General features: G+C 40.1%; 2 protein-coding genes across 3 annotated transcripts; one reads left to right on the top strand and one right to left on the bottom strand.

Moving 5' to 3' along the window:
- Positions 1-4,908: 4,908 nt before the first annotated feature.
- Positions 4,909-10,766, top strand: LOC111647455 (calpain-2 catalytic subunit-like). The gene is made up of 22 exons (XM_023397058.2): positions 4,909-4,984; positions 5,074-5,335; positions 5,519-5,606; positions 5,695-5,810; positions 5,912-6,045; positions 6,175-6,367; positions 6,460-6,534; positions 6,683-6,768; positions 6,939-7,010; positions 7,146-7,303; positions 7,445-7,602; positions 7,724-7,735; positions 7,875-8,077; positions 8,416-8,521; positions 8,660-8,725; positions 8,828-8,885; positions 8,988-9,043; positions 9,198-9,266; positions 9,569-9,647; positions 9,740-9,853; positions 10,152-10,204; positions 10,580-10,766. The coding sequence occupies exons 2-22, from the start codon at positions 5,096-5,098 to the stop codon at positions 10,604-10,606; spliced, it is 2,163 nt and encodes a 720-aa protein (XP_023252826.1). The 5' UTR covers positions 4,909-4,984; positions 5,074-5,095; the 3' UTR covers positions 10,607-10,766.
- A 92-nt stretch (positions 10,767-10,858) lies between these two features.
- Positions 10,859-15,541, bottom strand: nsrp1 (nuclear speckle splicing regulatory protein 1). Of its 2 annotated transcripts, none has more exons than XM_023397059.2 (7): positions 15,498-15,541; positions 13,951-14,041; positions 13,756-13,812; positions 13,494-13,622; positions 13,113-13,320; positions 12,666-12,768; positions 10,859-12,568 (listed from the first exon to the last, which is right to left on the bottom strand). In XM_023397059.2, the coding sequence occupies exons 1-7, from the start codon at positions 15,515-15,517 to the stop codon at positions 11,755-11,757; spliced, it is 1,422 nt and encodes a 473-aa protein (XP_023252827.1). In that variant the 5' UTR covers positions 15,518-15,541; the 3' UTR covers positions 10,859-11,754. The 2 variants fall into 2 exon arrangements, with proteins under 2 accessions (XP_023252827.1, XP_087027513.1); XM_087171387.1 differs by lacking the exon at positions 15,498-15,541 and adding an exon at positions 14,135-14,154.
- Positions 15,542-18,210: the final 2,669 nt, after the last annotated feature.

Below are 18,210 nucleotides of genomic sequence, written 5' to 3'. Positions count from 1 at the left end.
ACTCGAATCCTATCCTGAGGCCTGGCTAATGCTATCTAATTGTTGACATGCACATGCACATGCACACAGATAAGTTGCGGCTCTACATCATCCTCTGCTAATTCTGATAAAGGCTGATGACTCCACCTGCACTGAAACATACAATACCTGAGAGTGACACATATTTGGCAGCAGATGAGATGAGGCCTATAGATAACTGCAACATTTTCAGTCCTGTCCTACTGTGCTTTTACTTTAAAAACCGTTACACGGCTCTAATTGTGCAGGTCACTCTTTTGTCATCTGCTTGATCTTTGATTCATCTGCTCTTCTGGTATTTGATAAATTCGAAGAGTTTAACCTGAAAGCTGTTGACCAGTCGCTGTTTAACTGATTCCAGACACCTCTGCCCCCTGCTCTCCTACAGGACATCCATCTGTGTGAAGATTCACTTACCCGGCAAACCTCGACTCTGTGAACACTGCAAGATTCACGTCAGCGAAGGTTTGACTTCAAACGAGGTGATGTTGGTGTACAAACTTGCAATATGTCATTTACTTGACTCTTTGCAAGTTGTTGATGGCACAAGTGTCGTCTCTGGATTAAAGATAACTTTGTTGGGATGTTTCACTTCAGGGTGAGTAATGATTTGTTCTAAGTGAGTAGATTAAAAAAGACTCAGAAAGATAAGAATAATCCTATAAATGCTCAGCTGACACTGGAGACACAGACTTGTTACTGGGGGACTGAGACATGATTTTGGAGCAAAGTAAATCGTACAACTAATACAGGTGCATTTGTTGTGTGTCAAGGGCCACAGAGATGAACAAAGTGATGAACATATGAACAAATAGTGGAGCATTTAGCAGCTAAAGAGCCACATGTTTCTCTCAGGACTCGTGGGAAACAACAATAAAGTTATAAAGGGTGAATAATGGAGTAGGATTCATCAGGTGGCCAAAAACTCAACTCCAAACTCCGACTTCAAAAAGTCTGCCTTGATTTTATAGTCAGTGACTTGAGACTGGGGATTGGCATAACTAACATGTATGTAGCTCCACACCTTGGAAGTAAAGTTGCTATGAATTGCTGGCACCTGTTAATATTTAACATTTGAACTTAAGTCTTCTCCTTAAAATGACAATGTAATTAGACTGAGTGCAGAAAGCCTTGTTCTGAAGCCTCCAATCAGAACCACACATCTCTCTGCTCATCAGTACATACGGTTCTGACTCCAGCGTTTGGCTTAATACTTCAGCATTTTGGTGAAATACCTCTAAGTCTTTAATAACTCCTGTCTCCACTTCACGTCCTGCTTCATACAATAATTGTGAAAACAGTGTGAGTTATGTGAGAGCTTGTTTTAAGCAGAGCGTGTTTACATGTTGTGTAGTAGGAATGTGACCCCAGGGTATCACCTTCACCTTCACAAAGTCAGACTTAAGTCCATTATTTCAGTAAAGAATGTCTGAAGATGTGTACCGACACGCCAGGAGATGGTTTAGGAGAAAAATGACAAAAGCTTTTGTTGCGTCTCAGCACACCTGAGATTTCAGTCATGTCACAAAGCATAAAGAAAATATAAAAAAAATCCCCATAAATCGAGAATCTTGCCTTTCACTCCTGTATGTGTAAGAGAGTGTAGACACAGGAGCTGCCATGTAATAATGTGCATGATATCTTTGCATCAGGAAACAAAACAAACAAAACACTCAGTGTCTGTTCTGTGAATGAAGGGATGGAGGAATGGGACCATGGTCTATAACATCATGCAGTCATTTATTTTTCCATATCATGACTTCATCACAAACATGATCATTCTATTATATTTCAAAGATCTTGTCACTAGTGTAATAAAATGTTGGTATTTGAGGTTTTTGCTACTGTTTTATTATTTTACTACCAGTGTGGTATTACTATTGGAAAGTTCAAATAATAAAATGATCTTCCAAAAGTACTTCATGTGACTCTGCTTTACATAACTATTCCCTCTGATTATTTGCATACAGTGCTGTGCTATTTGCCCCTCTTGAAGCTGTTATGATATATCTTGTTGAAACACCATTTTTCCCAAGGGCATCGCTAAACCTGAAACTAGACAGAAAAAAACCCCACAGTAAATAACACACTGTATTGTCACATGTCAGGACTCGCTGACATAGGACATTACTGCTGCAGCAGGTGTACATGTATATAGTGACATAGGTATTTATATGTTCACATATAATGTCTGAGAACTGTTCTATAATAACAGTGAGATGTGGTTTATTGCATTGATGCTGCAACAGTTCCTTTTACATCCTTTACAGCTGCTGCAGAAGCTTCTAATAGTCAGTTTTTGCATGTGTGTGCTATAAAGTCTACAGCATCGCAAAGACCGTTAGTATTAGTAATGTTTTTTAATGAATTTGTTCACAGGGCTATTTGGGTTGTATGTTTTTTCAGCTGTAGCATTGATGGATTATTGAACTGTGCACAGGTCCGGGGGCCTGAGAGGTCAGGAGGTCAAGACACAAAATGACCACAGAGATGCAAAAAGGCCAAACACAGATGTAAAATAGCCACAGAAAGAGACACAAAATGACAAAAAGAGATGCAAAAACACCAAAAACTCCTATTGTTTCTCTTTCAGTCTGGGGGCTCCTGTATAGCAGGAGTGGGGGGCCTTTTACCCCTTATATCTTTATTGTGTCCGTGTGTGTGTTTTATTTCATCTTGAAGCCCAGTCCTGTGCTACGTGTCTCAATGCATCATCTTTCGTTCATCAATTCATCATCTCATGGATGGTTTGATTCTTGCTTCTAAAAGCTAAACTGGGAGTGAGGTAATATTTTTTTTTTTAAAGATATGTATGTGTGTGACAGTTCTCAGGAGAAAATCCTCCCAGCGGCAACTGTCACTAAGCTCACCATCATAGAATACAGCAAACATAAATTCTCCAAATACTTGTAAAATCACAGTCAAGCTCATCAACAACTTTCCCAAACCTCAGCACAAGCAGTTATTATTGACTGACATTAACATGCTATGTGCTTTCAATAGATTTTACAGCTTCCTTATTTCACAACCAAAGACAAACATTTAGAATAAACCTGGGTGTAGACTTACCCATCAGCTGATGCATCATACTGTGGTATGTATATATATATATATAAATATATATATTATGTATGTTATAGTGGACTTTGTTGAGTTGGAGTTGCTAATATTGTCACATCAACAACTTTTCTTGTTGAGTTATTTCTCTCTAGAAACAGCATCTTTCAGTGTTGGATTTTCTGAGAGCTATGCATGGATTTACATTATACATTACACACAGTTCAAACACACACACACACACACACACACACACACACACACAAACACACCTGCAGTCAAACAGTCTCCAATTCACTGCAAGCCAAGAGAGAATGGGGAAATGAACGGATGACTGAATGAATAAAAATCTTATTTTCATGTTATAATCAGAAGGTGCTGATTTTATAGTCACACAAAAGCTACTAATGCATAATCACCATACACAGTATATCACCCTCAATGCCAACTATCATGTCATAGCAAAGAAAAATCCTGCACACTTTGTAACTTGCAATGATAAACATATAAAACATCAGGCCAAATGAAGGTCAGATGCTGAAACGTCATAAATTAATTTATAGTTGCAAGTTAGAAATCGTGCGGGATTTGTTTACTACTTTGGATCCATTCATTCCGCTCCTACACACCTGTCTCATGAAGTGTTCTTCACAGCCACACACTTAAGATCAGAGCACTGTTAGCAGATTAACAGATCACGGGGTCATTTAACAAAATCTCAAATATTCTTTAATTCAGTCATTCATTCCTTTTTCTTTCTTGTTGGTTATCATGTGCGTGACAGTTTTTTTTGCCAGAGGCGAATCTCACTAATCCCACCATCATCGTACAGAGCAGCAATTCTCTGAATACTTGTAAAATCACCTTTTACAGACAAGTTGCTCCAGGGGTTTTACAAACGGTGAAATCTTACAGACATAAATATGACTGTTTATTTTAATTCAATTTTACAACATCTTCAATTTTACGACGAAACACCATAAAACCATAAACTCCAGATGTGGAACAACTTTAATCTGATGTCAAAGCTCAACATTGTCACTTTTAATATCTGGAAACTCTCCACAGCTTCCACACAGGAGTTTCCTCCTTGTCAGTTTCAAAATAAAAAGTAAAATGAGACGGGGAGACACTTTTACACGTCTCAACTTGTTCCTAAAGTTTTTCCTCTGCATTCTGTTGGTTTATAAAAGATTGTTTTTGTTTTTCTCAATTACAGCTAATCCTTCATTTCATTTATTTATTTGTTTTTACACATTGAGCGGTTTAACTTTAAAAGCCTAAACAATTTAGTTATGTTCACTTAAATGTCCATGAAACATGACAAAACTCATTCATTCAAGTTGATGCATTTAGAGCAGAAGAAAAACAGGAAGTATTCATTTATATTTAAGGTTGAAGATAGATTTCATTGTTATTTATTTTGTAATAATTAGCTAAATGAAATTGCATCCCTTCAGTGCAATAGTGAACACAATAAGAGATCTATAGAACAGTAACAACTACAAAGACAGTAAAATGATGTCACTTATGTGAAATAATGTGGATTTCAATGTCAGTAGTCCCCTCTGGTTATTGTCCAAATGTCAACATGCTACTTTTTGTTTTTTGCCCTTGAGCAAAAAAAAAAAAAACAAAAAAAATTGCTTGCATATCTAACAGGCCTGACATGACAGGAGGAGGTGGAGATTTATACCAGAAAACCTGTTTTCTTATAAAAAACTATAAAACTCTCTCAGCACCTCATCATCGTGCGTTTTCTACTCTTCAGTGGGGGCGGGTCTGACTTCAGTCTTACGTAACACAGTGTGAATATAAGTCAGGGCCAGTCTGCTGCACAGAGCAGACTTGGCCACTCCAAGTGAATCCTCTTGCAAGGAAACAGCAGCTGTTTGCAGCAGTCTCACAGGTAACGATCCTCACTCACCTCTGAGGAACACTTCGCATTCTAGTTTACTTTGAGAAATCTCTTATTTTGTCTTTCTCCTTGTGTCTCAGAGTCTCCCTGTATCTCGTCAACATGCCTGAGTCTGGAACCTGCACCTCTATCATCAACCTGCGTTACCAGGATGGCAGCGAGGGGAGCCCCTCCAACCCCGCCAAGTACAAGAACCAAGACTATGCTCAGCTGAAGGATAACAGCCTCCGCAGAGGGAGGCTGTTTGTGGACAGCACCTTCCCACCTGGCACCCGTTCTCTGGGAGACCTGCCTAATCTGGCCAGCTGGCAGGAGGAAGAAGTGGAGTGGCTTCGTCCAGCTGTAAAAAACTTTTAAATATGTTCTTTCATCTTCATGTAAATCTAATCTTAACAGATCATATACACGATATCAGTGCAGTAGAGGAATATACTTTTTACATTCTTAAGACCGCATTTTCCCTTATGTATATGTGTTTATATGCTCATCTGAATTTGCTTTATTTCCTCTTGTCGTCTTGTCCAGGACATCTTGAAAAGGCAGAACAATAGCGATGAGCCGACTTTCTGCATGAAGGGCGCCTCACGCTTTGACTTTGGTCAAGGCAATATTGGTGAGCAAGGAGTTCTGTTGTGTTGGTGAAAATGTGAAGTATCTGTGGCAGTGCTTGAGAAAAGTATATGTTTTCACGCCTTCACCAGGTAACTGCTGGTTTCTGGCTGCTATCTCCGCACTGACGATCCAAAAACACCTGATGGCGCAGGTGGTGCCCATGGACCAGTCCTTCAAAAACTACGCAGGAATATTTCACTTCAGGGTAAAGATTTAATGATTGCGTGCAGATATGATACTTTCACAATACATCTGCTTAGTGCATTGTGGTCATCAACAAACTCTTTCCTGCTCTTTCTGCGTCAGTTCTGGAGGTTCGGCAAGTGGGTGGATGTTGTCATTGACGACCACCTGCCAACGTACAACAACCAGTTGCTGTCTGTGCACTGCAATGGAGGAAATGAGTTCTGGGTTCCTCTGCTGGAGAAGGCATATGCCAAGTATGTAACCAACTAATTCACCTGAATGTAAAACAGTTTAGAAGGTCAGAGTTGTGGCACAAACACCAGAATCGAGACTTCAAAATATTAGATTATAAACATCTTCTTTTTTTTTTCTGTCTCCTGCAGAGTGTGTGGCACATACGCAGACATGAACGCTGGCCTGCCATCAGAGGCCTGCAAGGACTTCACTGGAGGCGTGAACATGACTTACGAACTTGGGGACGCCCACACAACCGGCCATGATGAGCAGCTGTGGCTCCAGCTGAGCAGAGCCACTGGGTGCAAGTCCATGGTTTGCTGCGGCACTGCCCCAAAAGGGGTAAGAACCAAATTCATAGAAGAAAAATAAATGAATAAATAAATAAATAAATGAAGCTAATTTGGGTGATTTAACGGTTTTGTTTGTTTCAGGGTAGGCTGGTGAACACTGTAGCCCACACTGGATTGGTGGATGCCCATGCCTACTCCGTCACAGCTGTCACTGAGGTAAAGTGTGGAGCGGCTGAAGTGCACGTGTTCATGTTTTGCAGCCGAGATGTTGTCAGTATTAATTTGCTCTCGCCTGGATACAGGAGCATTAGGAGCATTGCAAAGTTTTCTCACTTCATTTGTCAATTCATCATTTCATCTTCAGGTGGAGTATTACGGCTCCAAAGTGCAGCTGGTGCGAGTCATGAACCCTTGGGGCAAAACAGAGTGGAACGGGAAGTGGAGTGACAAGTAAATACATCAATCACACATCCATCCATATGTGCATAATATAGCAACCCAAAAACAAACTCGCAACTCAAGACTAGTTATATTTCTGTGAAGAACAATAACCAAGAATGAATCTGTTCAGTTTCAATGTGTCAAATTCTGTCATTAATTTCTTTTCCTCTTGTGCTCAGGTCAGATATGTGGAACAGAGTGAGACAGGAGGATCGAGAGAAGTGCTTTGATCGTGACGATGGAGAGTTCTGGTAAATTACATATCACTAATCGTAGTAAATTACACAGGATCCTTTTTAAACTGAGGATGAAATTTGACCGACTACAAACCGTATAATGGGTCTTTGTCTCTTGTTCCTCTCACTGTGCTCAACTGTGTCTCTCAGGATGGAGTTGGAGGACTTCTGTCACTATTTCAACATGGTGTCCATCTGCTGCGAGAACCCCAACTTTCTCGATGGTGACCTCACCTGCCAGTGGAAATGCATGATCTATGATGGCAGCTGGGTGGCAGGGAGAACTGCAGGTGGCAGCTTGTCTAACTGTGAGTCCAGTTCATTCTTTTACCTTTACCTACAACCACAAGGACAAGATGTCTGTTGTGTCTTTTTACCTTTTAAAAAACCCAGCACACTGACTCTCAAAGTGTAATCTGCATTGTTCATGTTTTTCTCATTACCTGCAGCTACCTTTGCAACAAATCCTCAGTATCGCATCCAGGTGACAATCATCAACAAGCAGGAGAAAGAGGACAAAAACATCCTGCTTTCTCTGATGCAGAAACCTCAGCAGGAGAATCGCAAGGAGAGACAGTCTCACCCGATTGGAGTTACCATCTTCAAGGTCTGCATTCGGAAATTTCATGCATTACATATGAGTTAATGATGAAATAATACAAAAATATATTTTTTACTGATTTGAAAACAGTATAATGACATTCTTCTTTCTATTTCACACCCAACAGGTTCCATCAGGGGTAAGCACAAAGAAGAACAAACACCACTCTCTGCAGCTGTGCACACAAAACAAATTCCACATTTAAATAACTTGAATAAAGCAATTTGATACTGAGGAAACATTTTCATTCCAATAAACAAGGTTCACTGTACTTCCAGACCCGACAGGGACGCCTGGGATCCTCCTTCTTCAACAGAAACAATCCTTTGAAATCAAGGCAGCTGTACACCTATCAGAGGGATCTGATTGAGCTGCACAGTCTGGAGCCTGGGGAGTATGTGATCATCCCCTCCACCATGAAGCCCTACATGTCTGGAGAGTTTGTTCTCAGCGTATTCACCAAGTCTGAGGCGAAGATCAGGTAAAGACTTGACCCAGTGGAGGCTTTTATTCCAAAACAAGGATTATTGATTCGAATATCTGACCCATGCTCTGCCGTAACGACTGATACCATGTAACGCTGCACTGTCAAAATGGATCAGGGTCATGTCCTTGATATATTTTTGGGGGACTTTGGGGGTTTTAGCAAGCTGGGACTTACAAACATCAAAAATAGAAATTGCTCAGTGCATCAGTGTTGAATTCACCAGCATTCAAACCTCCATCAGACTAATATGAGCATTTTTAATCAATTTTGGATTCAGGGCAAATTAAAAATAACTGTTGTGTGAGTTTTAACACACTCCTCTCTGCATCCAGCCCCCATGATGGACATGATGATGAGGATGAAGATCATGATCATGATCATGATCATGATCATGATGATGATGATGACCATGAAGAGGAGAAACTGGTTCTCCCCAAGGTATGAAACAAAAGACTGTAGCGCATAATGTCACTGTGAGTTTGAGAGCGTAATAGTTGTGAGCCAGTCTTGACGTCTGGTCCATGAACTCATCAACCTCAGAGCAACGTTAGTGATGACTGGACGTTTTTCTTTAAGATCCCCACAGACGGAGACGGTGACCAGGACTCCACCCGCACCCTGTTCAACCGCTACGCTGATCAGGTGTGGTCATTTCCCCCCCTGTCTCCCTCCGCTCGTCCTTTTCCTCTTTCTCTGACATCAGTCGATCGGTGTTGTTGATGTGTTGTCTGTCTCTGTTGTCAGAACGGCGAACTCAGTGCCAGACAGCTGCAGAAGCTCCTCAATGACAACTTCCCTCACGGTGAGTTGCTCTAATCAACATCTCCTTTCATTTGTTGTGAATCAGGATTCAGTCGAGTTACTTTGGGGATTTGACTTTTTCCCATTTTTCTCCCTTTTGCAGGAACCCGGTACGGCTTCGGTCTGGATACCTGCAGGAGCATGAGTGCCATGGTGGATGTATCCTTAAATACATAAGTGTTTTTGCTGTACATCTTAAGTTACCAATCACCCCCCTCCGTTATCATGCCAGAGAGTCAGAAATGAGACTGTGATCAGGAGTGAAATTGTTTTTCACCTGCTGGTGATGTGACTTCCTTAACGTGCACCGTAGACCGACCAAAGGATGAGCACGAGCTTCACTGAATTCTCTGTTCTCTGGAAGAAGATTCACGATTACAAGGTAATTCAGCCAATGTGGCCATGATAAAAAATAATAATTTATTATTTTGTGTATTTTATATTTGTAGTGGTGTATTGTGACTAGAAATGTTTTTTTGTTTTATGTTATCTGCCTTGGGACTAAGGATGTAAATCAGCCTTTTAGCTTCAATCTGGCATGTTTACATTGTGTATTTTGTAATGATGTTCCTTATCATGTATTGTCCCTATCAAATAAACAAACAAACAAACACATAAATAAAAAACAACATACACCTAAACTGCTCTCAGTTTCTAAATGTAGGTTCATCTTTTATTTGGCAGAAAATCTTCCATCGCGCTGACTTGAATCAGAGTGGATCCCTGTCTGACTATGAGCTCCAGAGGGCAATTGAGGCTGCAGGTAACAGCTGCAAGTTTTTTTTATCAGTGCATTTAAACTTAATCACACCTCAACGCCAATAGAAGAAGAATCATAACTTGTTTCTGCACCAGGGATGAATGTGAACGATGGCATGGTGAGGCTGATGATGTTCCGCTACTCGGGCGTCTCCTCCACCTCCCTGGAGAACTTCATTGTTCTCATGTTGCGCCTGGAAAAGACATCAAGTGAGTGACATGGCAACCCTCAATGACATCACTTAAAAAAAAAAAAAACACACACACACACACACAAGCTTGAGAAATTGGACTTTTATTTGTTCAGACTGAAGAGGTCAGTGCGGCTAAAGAACTGAATCCAAGAAAATTGTGTCAGAGCAATTCCACATACACATCATCAGTGATGGATGTGAACAGTACAGCACAGGATTAAAGCTTCTAGAGTGTTTCTCCATTTCGAAATGTGTGTTTAAGCTTGTGTTGCATTAAAAATATCTGATATCTTGTGGTTTGTTTTCTTTTACAGGTATTTTCAAGAACAAGTCATCCAATGGAGTGATCCACCTGACCTGGGACGAGGCAAGTTTATCTCCTCTTAATACCACTTATGCATGTTTTTCAAGATATCCAACATTCACAAAGATAACATATGGCAGAAATATTCATATCATCTACTGATTTAAAAGTAGCAATACTACAATATTAAAATACAAATACAATACAAGTAAAGTTGGTCATGGTGTCGCTGTTTTTTTTAGTTAACTGTTGGGTAGTTTTATCATATATTAACAATGCATCATATTTTATGACCACTTCATATTTTGTGTAAAAATGTTTAAAACTGTAGAAGGTAAAGCAGTGTAGTGTGCAGCCCATTCTCAGCAGAAATCAATCAGTCATTAAAATCATTAAAGATACTAATATTTCTACAAACTACCTTTCCTTTTGTTTCAGTGGTCCAACATCTCCCTGTACAACTAGAACAAACCCAACACAGAGGCACAAGAGACACACTGAAGATTCCCGCAATCCAACATTACTTATATTGGAATTCATGTCTCTCCTGCACAAAACCTGTAAAGCTGTAACAACGTTTCTGTGATCACATGATCCGTGTGAAATAAACGTCGTTACCTTCCGAGTTATGAGTTGAAATGGTCGTACTTGAACACATTTTAGCATCAAACCGCGCACGACTGCCGAACAAACAGGAAGCAACAGAACAAAAGAAACTCTGGAACGAGAAATGATTTTAATAACTCATCACTGACTACAAGAGAAAGATACAAAACCTCAACAAAAGTGAATAAACACCACAACACAACATTTCCTATATACTGTATACTCTCATTCCTGTATGTGATGATACATGACACTCTCTGATCAAACTCGTATTTACAAGTCGTCAACATTATTTCACAAAAATAAATCCATAATCCATTCATTCAAGTCCAAAAAAAATGTATGTATCAGCCAGGTCTCTCCCTCTCTCTCTCTGGTCACCAAAGGACAAGGTTGGCAAGATTCAGTGTTTTTCTAATTGTCATCAAATCCCATGAAAAGCCTAAAACCAACAATGAATTAATTCCACTAATGAGAACTGTCCGTGTAGTAAAAGCCTAATATTGTTTATTCTTCTGTGCCACACCTCTGTTGTTGCCCATGGCTTTTTAAAAAAAAAAAAAACACACATCGATGAGCTACACTGTTGCACCGGGTGACACCTTCTTTTATTACAATGAACATGGCCACAGTAGCTGATCTGGAGTCAGTTTCACATACACTGTTCTACTTGCTGTAAATACTAATGTGTATTAATCCACGGATGAAAGTATAATCTCCAGCACATGCAATATTTACTTCTGTTTGCTAAAAAACTACAGTGTCCAGCTGTTGTAGGAAATTTATTGAGCCTTGAAAAGAAAATCAAGAAGGGGAGTAGGGGAATCTGAAAGTTTTGACAGAGAAGAAAAAAAGGAAGAAATAAATCTTTTTTTCTTTCTTTTTTAAATGGGATTGTTGGAGAAAAAAAAAAAGAAAATTATGAAATAAGATTAGCTTTATCCTCTTAATCTGAGATGGAGGTTGTGTGCAGTACAGAGATGTTTGCGTGGCGTGTTGGAGCGCTCTCAGTCCTCCTCCTTCTCGATGTAGCTCTTGCAGGCCGAGCGTGCCATCTGTCTGGCCATGTACCTCTCTCTCGCCGAGCTCACAGTCTGATCCGTGCTGCGCTTTGCAAACTTGTTCCCCTTCTCCTCCGTTTCCTCTTTCTCTTCGCCGTCTTCTTTTTGCTTTCCCGGCGCTCCGGCTTCTTCCTTCTTCTCCGGGTCTTTTTCTTCCATCTTCACTGCCTTCTCCTTCTCCGGCTCCTTCCTTCTCTCCTTCTCTTCTTCCCGATCTTTGTCCTTCCGCTCGTCTTCACCTGGATTCCTCCTCTTCTCTCTTTCCCCGTTCTTCTCCCTCTCTCTTTCTTTAGGGCTCCTCTCCCGCTTCCCATGTCTGTTTTCCCTCTCTGTATCCCCCCTGCCTCTACCTCTGTCATCTTCCCTGCCTCGGTCTCTGTCTCTATCTTTCCTTCTATCCCTGTCGTCTCTTCTTCCTCCATGTCTGTCATCCCTTTCCCTTTCCTTTTCCCTTGTCCTGTTTCTGTCCCTATCTCTGTCCTTCCCTCTGTCTCTGTCTAGATCTCTGTGACTCTTCCTATGTCTGTCTCTCTCCCTCGCTCTTTCCTTCTCCTTCTCTTCTCCGCTCCCTGATGAAGGCGACCTCTGTCTGTACTGGCGTTTTGAGTGTGAGGAGCCTGCCCCAGGCTTGCTGAACCCAGACTTCTGCTCGTGCCCCTCCTCGCTGTCGCTGCATGAACTTGGGATAATGTCATGGGACGTAGGTGAGGGAACAGGTGAAGTCCTCTCTGTGTCTTTTGCAGCCTTTGAGGTTTGAGTTCTGCGGGAGTAGGAACAGAGAGATACACTTAAAGGCTCGAAATAGTTTTTAAAAATATGTGTGTGCTTGTTGTGATTATTGAGGAGCCATGACTGACTTGTTTGCTGAGCGATCTGGTATCGCCTCCTCTCCTACAGTCTGATTCAGCAGGTGTCGGTAGAAGCCGCTCAGGTCTTTTTGTTTCTTCACATCCAAAGCAGCTAAACAAAACAAACATAATTCAAACCAATCATTTACATTGTTTTACATAAAGTGACCTATTTCCACAACGTCTTCAAATCTCTCTCTTCAAGTCTTACATTGTGTGCCCTCAGGGAAGAAACACTCTTGAACTTTTCCTGCTTTCAATAAAATATTTGAAAGACCACAAGGCTATTTTCAGACTGGCAGGAAAAATTGTTTGTACAATATCCAGAAGCAAATCAAATTTAAGCTGCATTCATATGCTGTTTGAAACGTCTGGAGTTCAAAGTCTCACCGGGTCAATTACAACACAATCTTATCTGCCAGCAGCCTAAAAATAGTTGTAAAGTATCAGTCTAACCTTCCATCTCTGCCTCTCTCCTCTCTCTCTCCTGCTCTTCCTTCTGCTCCTGCAGTTTTTGCTTGTAGGCGGAGGTAACGTAAGCTTCTTTGTCCGCGAATTTCTCTCCCTCCGCCTCTCTTTCCTTCTGGATCTTCCTCTCTTCCCTTCGTTCTTGCTCTTTCTTTCGGTCCTCCACTGCTTTCATTAACTGGTGGATATACTTCGGCTGTTACAAAGAGAAACAGACAAAGAAAGAAATAAAGTAAATGCTCACATTTAGCTTTTTCTTCACCAGTTGATGTCAGAACTCGTTATCAGCTAAATATTCTGGCCACTGCAAAGTGTTCAGGGACAGTCTTTCTAACCATTACATCACTCTGAAATATCAGTGATGATTACCCTTTTGTCAGCGCCTCCCAGAACTTTTTTGTTGCTCTCAATTCTCTGTTTTTGAATGTCATCATACACAGCATCATAGTCATATACAGTGCTGTCCTCTTCCAGGGCCTTGTGCATCTCCAAACGTGTCTGTAGACAGAGACAGGAAGACAAAAACCAGAGAAATGTAAATCACAGAGGAATGACTGTACTGTGACTGTGTAGGAGTTTATAGCATTGAGTGGACTCAAGTTGCATAAATCTGTGTAATTCTTCCTCTCACCTGCTTCATCATCTTCTTTTTGATTGCTTCTCTCTGCAGACTCTCCCCAACTGACGTCTGAGGAATAAAACACATCAGAAGTCTGCTGCAATACCAACTGTTACCTTGATACATTTGTTTCCTGAATCACATGCAGTGATTGGCGAATGATGAATGATGTTGCCCTGCTTATAACAAATGCACAAGTTTACCCACCTCATCGTCGGAGTCATCCCCGAACACTGAGGGTCTCTGCAGGGCTGCTGTCTTTAACGCTCCTTTCTTCTGTGACAAGATCAGCCCGTACCTGTAGACAGTGAGGAGACAAGGCTTCTTAAACCCTGTCCTACAAAAGCCATTTTCATATGTTTTTCACTTGTACAGGTTTCACAAGTCGTACCTCATTAAGAAAAGTGGTACCCACAACTGGGACAAATGCGAAGGCTTAGACACCAAAACTAAACCAGCAGTGTGAAAAAAAAAAAAAGTAAATGACGTTTAAGTGGAGAGTTTATTTTGATGATGACTATCCTGTTAGTGAGGATTAGAGATTTGCCTCTAGTATTTAGAAACCAACATCCCCATGTCTTTTAAATGCTGCCATTAGCGTAAAAAAGACAACACCAGAGTACTATACATTCTATATACAGTATGTCAGCAACACAAGTTACATTAGGATACATTTATCCGACTATATTAATGTATTTATTATTTTATGCATTCATGCACATTCCCTCAAAAGGCTGGTGCTCTGCTGATCTCAGGTCTGTTGGCGCTCTGTTATCCGCCTGCAGCCAAATAATGGCTGAAGCTACAGTGGGAGATTCAGATGAGACAAGCATCTGCAGCAGGAAATGCCTGGTTGATGAGAGAGGTCAGAGGAGCTGACATTAAGGCTACAGTAACTCAGATAACCACAGCCTATTAGAGTATTGTTGCTGTGTCCTTTTATGGCTACAGTTTACCATCCTCTAATGGCTTCTTAAACCATAATCTGATTCCAGTAGAGCACACTGAGGATGTGGTAGAACAGGAGACAGGACAGCATGAATGTGCAGCTGACAAATCTGCAGAAATTATTTGATGCAATCATGTCAACGTGGAGCAGAATCTCAAAGGAATGTTTCCTAAATCCGAAGGAATCCATACCACAGAGAAGTGAGGCTGTATTTGGAGCAAAGGGAGGCTCTAGATAGTAGTGTTGTTCCTAATAAAGTGCGCGGTGAGTGTATACCGCTTCCATTTTCCAGTTGCATGACATGGCTTTAACGGACGTTAACTTCTCTTCAAGAAGGATGACTTTTTGCAAACATGAAATCAAGCGCACTTTTCATAGAGCAATACGTACAGAAAATGTCTAAAACTTGGAGAAATCAACCAGACCAACTGAATTTTGAATGAGTAACGTTACCTACTACTAGGTTTTTTATTATATCTCCATAAATTATGTCATTTGCAAGGCGGACATCGAAAAGAAATGTAGGTGGTGAAATTAAGAAGTTGATAAATATATGAAAAGAAAGAAAATCTGAAGAATTACATTTAAATACAGCTGACCCTCTAGCATATCGATAACTAGCTGCAGGAGTAGCAATGCTCCTGATATTTATTTTATAAATAACCTTGAGGGGTAACACCTCGACAGCTACAACAGATTCAGTTCTTTATCATATCTATAACTAAAACCGCAACCAAGAGAAACAGTTGTTTATTATTGATCACACATACTTTGCCATAATCGCGTTAGCATGTTTGCTACTTACTGCTTTGTAGGGACCGCCATCTTGCTCCACTGACTGTGACGTAGCGCGGCAGATTCGACACAACATTTTTAGTAAGTTCATATATGACAAGTCCTGCTATGTTCAATTTCAGCAGCCACGTGAATAAAGCTGCCACACACATGATTCATTTACATATAATCACACATTTGATCTCGGCAGTTATATTTCAGTCTGCTGCGAATGTGCGGACTTTCATTGACAGATAGAAGCCACTGATCATGATGAATGTCATGTGATTTATCATTGATTTGAGGAATATTGGGTGTTAGAAATGAAGAAAATACCGTAATATAAAAACATTTAATCACAGGTCTCTATGTCAAATGTAAGAATGTTATAATGGTAGAGGTATTCTTTTTTTATATGGTTATGCTTACCACTAGATGGCGACATGCTACAAAATGTAACTGATGAGTATCTTGCAAACATTTCACTGAATATTAAAATGATAAAAACCTTCATATACAGTCTGTGCACGCAAATAACAGAATTATGACTCCATGTATCACTCGGGTCTGCACACAGAGAAAACTTTCATGATTACAACCAGAGAAGTAAGTTTCTCCAGGTCCAATTTAAAAAAATATATGATAATTCTATGATAAACACATTTTTTGTTTGATTCAAATATTTTTGCTTTTTTAGTTGTCTTATAAGACTGTCTAATATGAATCACGAGTACAGGCCTGATAAGTTAAAAGTACACAGCATTTCAAAATTTAAATTAAAAAAGTTACAGTAAAGTACTGAAACTATAATAGGCCTTTGTAATATAATTAACATATTTCCTATCCTTGTGATCATCCTGTTAAGTTCACCTCCAGGATTTCTGCAGTGTATCAACACAAAGAACAGAAACCAAGTCTTACAGTAGATCTATTCTATTAACCACACATTATATATCAAATTGCAGCATAAGTGCTATAGTGAAGATATAAAGGATATAATGGATTTAATATTGAGAATATTTACAATAAGCAGTAATGGGATCTCATCACTTTGTGGGCAGTCAACTATATAAAGTGCTTCTTTAAAAGATGATGATGAAAGATGCATGAGCGACTGCTATTGACTGGAGAGTAAACAGAGACTCAGTCTCTTTGGCTACTGTCTGCCCGACTCAGAGCAAAGAAAATGCTCTTATTTTATTTTATTTGCTCACGTCATTTGTTATTTTCAATGCCGTCAGCTGCTCTGTTGTGAACCTACGGGAAAGCATTCCCTTAAATCAGATCAGAAAGCACATGGCTCACCTGTGATTAAAGTTGCAGCTTTGAATTCCCACTGCCTCCTCCGAGTGACTCTAAATCCAAACACCATTATCTCTGTCGTAATCTCCATCTCATCTCCTCTCTGGCCTCACTGCTAATCCCTCTGGTGCAAACAGAACGACCAAAGCTGCCTGATAGACGAAAGATAGGATAGAGTGGTGATATAGTGAACTATGAAATGTGTGGATAAATGGATAGGTGGATCGGTATATTGACAGATGGATGGATGAAGTGATAGAAACTACACGTGGCAAAGTTATGGTGAAAAATAAGAAGAACTGAACAAATACCATTTTGATATCATAAGTGGAGGCACATTCTTCCTATCTTTGTGCAGTGATAAAACACCACTGACAACTACAAGCCAGTAAAGTGAATGGTTTCGAAATATCATGTATTGTTTTCACCAGATTCCAGACCTCTTAATCTCTCCCCACATCTGCCATTTCGATCTGATCGTAAGGCCACTATTATTTAAGGTGTTGGAGGAAACAGGAAAGAAACCTGGTTGTGCAAGCTGTAAGGATAGTGGCATTGCTGGTGATGTGCATCTACGCATACCTACACTCACTGGCTGTTGTGCTGATGACACACTCTTCATATTTGAGTGTGTGGTTTGTGACAGGCTATGGTTGCTGCTATCCTTGACCTGTGCCCTCAAGCATTGAAGAAAACAGTGTGGCAGTACAGGTTCAGGCAGGAATTTTACACCAACATTTAATTGCTGCAGCCACTTCATTGAAGCTCAAAGACTGTATGTACAGTATGTACACAGAAGATCATGTGAGTCCTGACTGACAATCTATGGGAAGGCATTCTTCTCCTTTTCTTTTTCTGAAATGCAGCCTTAAGTTGGAGTTTGAAGGTTTCGACTCTTAGAGAATTACGTGAAAGTAAAATTATATACACTCTATGTAGCTATTGTACTGTAAACTCACACATTATGTTTTATTGGATTTAGAAAATCACTCAGAAACTGATTTGACCTAGTTTCTAGAAACTTGAGATTTAACTTTGACTTAAAACACTACTGAAAAAAGGTCTTGATACGGTTCCTCAGAAAATAAAGTTTAGTGATTTCCATGCATGAGAATTGACTTGGGCAAAATAATTTGATAATTTCTTCTGGACGCATTAAATTGAAAGTATGTATAATATTGGTTGGTAAAGATGTGTAATTTATGCAAATACATTGTCTTTTAAGAATAATAAAGCCTACTAAAGTATTATTTAAAGAGGCGCTCAACCAAATTTACACATCAGGATCAGTTTACTCATTATCAGGAATACTTAGCTTGTAAAAAACAGAAAAGTTGTATACTGTCCTCTGTGGCTCTGTAGGGAACTATTGAAAATCTGAAAAAATAACCCAGGTGACATCATCAGCATTTACCAGGTACTGAGAGTCTAATGCTGTATTC

The sequence above is a fragment of the Seriola lalandi genome, unplaced genomic scaffold, assembly GCF_002814215.2.
Source record: "Seriola lalandi dorsalis isolate HSWRI2012SDOR001 ecotype SW California unplaced genomic scaffold, Sedor1 jcf7180002054995, whole genome shotgun sequence".
Classification (NCBI taxonomy): Eukaryota; Metazoa; Chordata; class Actinopteri; order Carangiformes; family Carangidae; genus Seriola; species Seriola lalandi.
The sequence above is the reverse complement of the archived record's forward strand: the minus strand, read 5'-3'. Positions and strand labels throughout refer to the sequence as shown.